Source organism: Haplochromis burtoni, unplaced genomic scaffold (genome assembly GCF_018398535.1).
Source record: "Haplochromis burtoni strain Fernald_Lab_line unplaced genomic scaffold, NCSU_Asbu1 Contig_251, whole genome shotgun sequence".
In the NCBI taxonomy this organism is placed as follows: domain Eukaryota; kingdom Metazoa; phylum Chordata; class Actinopteri; order Cichliformes; family Cichlidae; genus Haplochromis; species Haplochromis burtoni.
This window is the reverse complement of record NW_024582612.1, coordinates 137432-143671: the sequence shown is the minus strand read 5'-3', so window position 1 is coordinate 143671 and position 6240 is coordinate 137432. Positions and strand designations below refer to the sequence as shown.

The window sequence follows — 6240 nt, the reverse complement described above, 5'->3', positions numbered from 1 at the left end:
CAACCCTTTAAGACCTACCATCTCTCAAAGGGGGACGTCACAACAATGTGATTGGTCACTTGCAATGTTGAACCTGGAACAACATTTATTATGATGATGTGGGAACAACACCGACACGAGGATATCAGATCATCCAGGTGTTGCTACCCAGACAATATCGCCACATAAGCACTGATATAGGAGGAGATGAAACAAAGACTTTCAGTGGTTTTTTGCAATGTTTCACAAACTAAAGTTTTCAAACATCTTCCTCTGTTCATCTGTATGTCAGAGCTTCTGAGCTGAATTAGCATAAAGCCTCTGGGGTCAAGGGTTTTGACTACTTTTGATTTTACCTTTTATTTTTCACTTTTAAAAAAACTGTTGACTTTTCCTTGTTTGGTATCATTATTTTAGGTACAACTGCATGTATGAATTTACCTGCAGGATGCCGGCCCTCGAGGACTGTAGTTGTTCACCCCCGTTTTAGAGTAAAACACATCGATGAAAATTTCTTACAGTCAACGACATTGATTATGGCAATGAATCGTTGCAGCCCTAGTGTCTGGTTTCAATCCGATCTTTAAGTCTGACGTTATTAGCTGTTTCTGGATCCAATCTCCACTTCAGGTCCCAAAGTCAAACGAACACTGCGGCGTCACTGAGAGTTAAAAACTGTCTAAATTTTTTCATCTGTAATAAAACGATCAGCGTTGCTGCTTTACCAGGTGTAACAATTGAGTTTAACATCCAGGCATCCATGAAAACAGAATTTATGAAATGTAACGGCGTTAGAAGTTAGCAGGAAGTTAGCTCGCTAGTTTCCACCTAAACATGATATAGCATGTTCTGACTGAGAGATTTGATAAAATTCAAACGTACAGCTCTGCTATCACTTCCAACATAAATGAAGACAGAAAACTAAACAGCAGTGATGTTTGTAGGGTTACTGAAGTTTGGCTAACTGGTATATAATGATGTGCTATGTGATCGCTAGCAACACAGCTATGTTAGCATAATATAAAATGAATCTGGAGGATACACGCTATGCTATGAGTGCTATGAGATGCCATCTTGAATTTCTAGCGACCAGTATGAGAATGATAACACCAAATTTAACAAACCTGCTCCCCAATCACACCTCAGAACTTGTAACGCCAATGAGTCACATGACAAAGGGGAGGGAACATGGCTAAATAGGGGCAATTTGGACATTCTCCCTTAGGGGTATACTCACTTTTGTTGCCACCAATTAAGACATTAATGGCTGTGTGATGAGTAATTTTGAGGGACATCAAATTTACACTGTTATACAAGCTGTACACTGATTACTTTACATTCTATCAAAGCTCATATCTTCAGTGGTGTCCCATGATAAGATTTAATCAAATATCTACAAAAATGTGAGGAGTGTACTCACTTTTGTGAGATGCTCTACAACTCCATAAGGCCCTAGTCCTTCTCGACTCTGACTGCAGCTATCGATTACTTTAGTGTTTGAGTAATCTATTGGTTATTCCATGGATTAATTGAGTAATGGGATAGGAAATACTTTTTACTTGTGACGTGAGCAAAGAAAAAGAAAATTGAAATTAGAAAAGAAACAGGTCTTCCAGAATGAACTGCTCATTGGTTTCCATTATAGAAATTGCAGTGTTGAAACATTTAACTGCATACTACATTTGTCAGAAAAACAACTTTTTGAGTGTATGTGCTGCAGTGAAATTACTTCTTTTTTTTTTTTTAATAAAGAAAATATTTTCCTAAATGCAAAAATATATAAACAGTCAAAGTCAAATAAAATGAGATGTATACAAAATTGAGACATTGGCATGCTACAGGGCTGTGTGTGAAGCATCAATGAATTTGAGGTTTTTTTGTTTTTTTTATAGTTGAATTATTTGAGTTACTCAATGAATTGTTGCAGTGGGCCCCCCCCCCCCCCTTAAAAAAGAAAAGAAAAAAAAAGCTCTTGTGATAGTGCGGGTTCACAGCTGACAATGTGCCCTCTCTTTCACATTCTGATGTCCAGGAAACTGCTGTTGGACTGGGTATATTCTCCCTGACCATCCTGGGACCATCGGGGTGGATCCTGGCTCATCTGGAGGACTACAAGAAGAAAGAGTAGCATGGCCATTTTAAGAGTTTACTTGGCATGTTCAGTGTCTGTGTCCAGTGACAGCTTGGGACCATCACATTTATTCTAACTGCAGAGACGCTTATGGAACAAGTTTTACCGTTTAACTCTTCTACCTCTCTGACAGTTCCACTCCACATCCTAAACACAGAGCAACTTCCCCCAAGATTGTCTCTGATGCATTGAGTTCATGGATATCTGTTGGCATTCCTCACAAGAAGTATGTTACAGAATTAAATTATAAATGACAGTTACTGTTTCTGTGTATTTGTTTGTTTTTGATGAAGGTTTTACATTAACTTAAAAAAAAAAGGAAAATATATATAAGACTAGTGTATATTTTTGTGAGTGGGATGTTTCCCACCTACTCTGGGGGTAAAAAGAAATCCCGTCACGAAATCTAAAAAGAAAAAAGGTATGAAGAGTGCTTCAGTTTTACTACACCTTAAACATGAGCAATGACAGGTTTGTGAAAGAACTTTTAGCTAACCTTAATTTATCCCAAATACTTGTATAAAAACTCCTTACACTGATCAATTCTATCATGCTGTATGATACTTCATGATTACAGGTTTTATTAGACTGGAATCTTTTATGTTTTAGTGGCATCTAAAGAGAAGTCAACAGATGTTTCCTCAGGTTATTTGAGTTGCAGAACTGATCAGTGGTTAGTCCAAGTTTCACTTTAGCACGAACATGTTTTACCAGGAAAAACACATTTGCCACTTTAGAAGTCTTCAAGAAGTTTGTTCTGTAACATGGTTATCAGTCAGATGGGATATATAGTTGGGGAAAAACTTTATTTGATCTCCTGCTGAATTTGTAGGCTTGCTTACTTAAAAAGAAATGAACAGTTGATAATTTTTATAGTTGTGATTTAGTGGAAAGAAAATGTCAACCAAAAATCCAGGAAAAAACTCAAAACGTATCCACTGATTTGTGTATCATCAAATGAAATGACTATTTAATTCCCCAACAACCCCGTCAGAGTTCTGGCTCGCAGTGATGGGCACACAGACCATAATCAGTTACAGATGTTCCTGATCGCGACTAATTATTATGAAGCACACCACTCCACAGAATCAATTTCTTCCATTCCACACGCCTCTGTGTGTCCAACGATGTAATTAATATGCGACACGAAAGCTCCAACCGAGGTGGACGTTGAGGCAAGAAAATACCTGCTGCTCGGTCTGTTGGCCATGTACTGTGAAGTCTTGGATGGAAACCTCCTTTCCTCAGCCAGAAGACTGAAGATGGATCTTCCAGCATGACGATGAATCAAATTATAGTGCCAAGGCAACAAAGGAGAAGCACTTTAAGGTAATGGAGCGGTCAAGCCAGTCTCTGAAACACATAAAGGCTAATATACACCGAGCCCTGCTAGAAATGACACTATGTCAAGCTTAGATTTTTAAAAACATGTTCAGCACCATCTTCTGTCAGTACAGCGTGTCACATCATGTGGTTGGTTGTGGTAATAGATTTATGTTGGCAAACTAGTGATAGGATCGATAACTAAACAAGACTAAAATCAGTTTAAGGGGATCACATTCGTGGTGCACCTGACTGCAACGGTGAGTTTCATGTTAAGAAAACAAGGATATACTGCCCACTGTCTGTTTAAATGGTACATGTAGCACTTCTAGGTTCTTCTAGGTCTAGGTTCTTTATTATTTGTCACATGCATAGTTATACAAGTATAACACACAGTGAAATGTAGCCTGACACGCTCCTCGACATGTGCAAAAATTGGGGGGGGTGTAGAGGAAGAACATTATATATATATATATACACATATAGTATATACACTGGGTGAATGTGCAGTAGTAGCAGCAAGCAGGTGAATTCTGTACATTAATATGAATAGACATCTGACTATTTTACAGGATAGACAATATAAACATATTTAAAATTAAAGGAATTGAAATGTACATTGTGCCTTGGTTTAGTGTCTGGAAGAGTCCTGTCTCAGTCAATTATAGATGATGTGAGAGGGCGGGTGTGTGTGTTTAGGGCACGGATGGCTTGGGGATAGAAGCTCCTCTTGAGTCTCTCTGTCCTTGCCCGGAAGATGCGGAACCTTCTACCAGATTGCAGAAGTTGGAACAGTTTGTTGCCAGGATGGGACGGGTCCTTCAGTATCTGCGCTGCTCTAGTCCGGCATCTCCTGGTGTAGGTGTCCTGAAGCGGGGGGAGAGCAATCCTGCAGCAGCGTTCTGCTGTACGGATCACTCTCTGGAGAGCTTTTTGGTCCTTCACACAGCTGTTCCCAAACCACGATGTCATGTTCTGTGTGAGGATGCTCTCCACAGCGCCTGTATAGAAAATCCTGAGGATCTTTGGAGAGACCCTGAACTTCCTCAGTTGTCGTAGGTGATACAGGCGCTGCCTAGCCTTTTTGGTCTGGACCTGAATGTGGGCAGCCCATGTCAGGTCTGAGGAGATGTGGACACCAAGATACTTGAAGGACTGCACCCTCTCCACTGGAGCTCCATTGATGATAATGGGCTTGTAGTCTCTGTGCTGACCCCTTCTGAAGTCCACCACCAGCTCCTTGGTCTTGCGACGTTCAGCTGGAGGTGGTTGTCCTGGCACCACGATGCCAGATTCTTCACTTCATCCATGTAGGCCGCCTCATCGTTGTTGGAGATGGCACCCAACACCACTGTGTCGTCAGCAAACTTCACAATGGTGTTGGAGCCATGGGTGGCCACACAGTCTGAAGTGTAGAGGGAGTAGAGCAGTGGCGAGAGGACACATCCCTGAGGTGCTCCTGTGTTGATGGTGATGCTGTTGGAGAAGCACCTGCCCACCCTCACCACCTGAGTTCTGCCAGTGAGGAAGTCCAACACCCATGCACACAGACGGCTGTTAAGTCCCAGATCCCTCAGCTTTGTGAACAGTCTGCAGGGCACTATTGTGTTAAAGCTGAACTGTAATCAACAAACAGCATTCGCACATAGTTACCCTGTTTCTTGTCCACGTGGCTTTTGTATTCTCCCAGAGCACTAAAAGTATTTTACACAACATGCCACAGTCACTTTCTTCAGCTTTAAGTGCTTACTATCTAACATTCACACACATTCACAGTTTGATGGATACATCGGAGAGCAACTTGGGGTTAGCATCTTGCCCAAAGATCTTTGGTACACAGACTGGGGGAGCCAGGGATCGAACCGCCAACCTTCTGATCAGGAGATGGCCAGCTTGACCTCCTGAGTGGCTGTTAGTTGTTTGGCTAGTTGGACTCAAACAGGAAAATCCAACTGTTAGTTGTAATGTTGGGGTTTGTAAAGCACTTTATAAATGAGGACTGTGTGTAGAAGAGAGGCTTTACACGTGTAGCGTTTCATGTCGTCTTTAACCTTAAAGCTGTGGAGGAGGAGGAGTTCGCCAAAATGCCTCCTGAGATCTGTGCAAACCTGGTGTGATCAACAACAAGATCACAAACATCTTACCACTGTTCTCGCTAACAACCTGTCTGCGCCAAGTTATGTTTTGTGATTAAAACACTTAATTCACTCAATGACATATGAATCAGTTTATAACTTGTTTTTTGTGAGTGTGTGATTTTTAGTTGATATAATTTCTCTCCATTAAAATGAAACTCCCTTCAAAATGAGAGATTCTTCATTAATTAGTGTGTGCTCTGTATGCACTCACATAAAAGAGGGCACTTGATGCACCATTTAACTCTTCAGCACAAAGTGGATTAATTGTGTTCTGAGTACTGACAGACATTGCTAGATAAGCCAAAAGCATAAAACAACAGCAAAATGCAACACACCTGTGTGTGTCCAAACCTATGACTGTACTGTACGTGGTTGTGGACAGAATCTCCATGTACACAAACTAACTTTACTGTACCCCATTTATGTAAATCTAAATTTGGTCTCACGTTTTGCGGAAGCCAATGTGCTCAGCCATTCACTCTGCTTGATGTCAGCGCTGGATGCTACCATTTAAATGTGAAATCAATTACTGGAACCACAAGTTGTCTTTTCTTCTCATTGTTTCTGTTGAGTGTAGTAGTTTCCACATTCAAATCAAATCAAATCAAATCACTTTTATTGTCACATCACATGTGCAGGCACACTGGCACAGCACATGCGAGTGAAATT

General features: G+C 40.9%; 1 protein-coding gene across 1 annotated transcript in view; it reads left to right on the top strand.

Annotated features, from left to right (window-relative positions):
- The window catches only part of LOC121815615 (cytochrome c oxidase subunit 8A, mitochondrial-like), a 3716-nt gene extending 1350 nt beyond the window's left edge, over positions 1-2366 (top strand). The window contains exon 2 of the mRNA XM_042227262.1: positions 2012-2366. Coding sequence (XP_042083196.1) covers positions 2012-2107 — 96 coding nt within the window. The 3' untranslated portion in view covers positions 2108-2366. The remainder of the gene's footprint in view (positions 1-2011) is intronic.
- The last annotated feature ends 3874 nt before the right edge of the window (positions 2367-6240 follow it).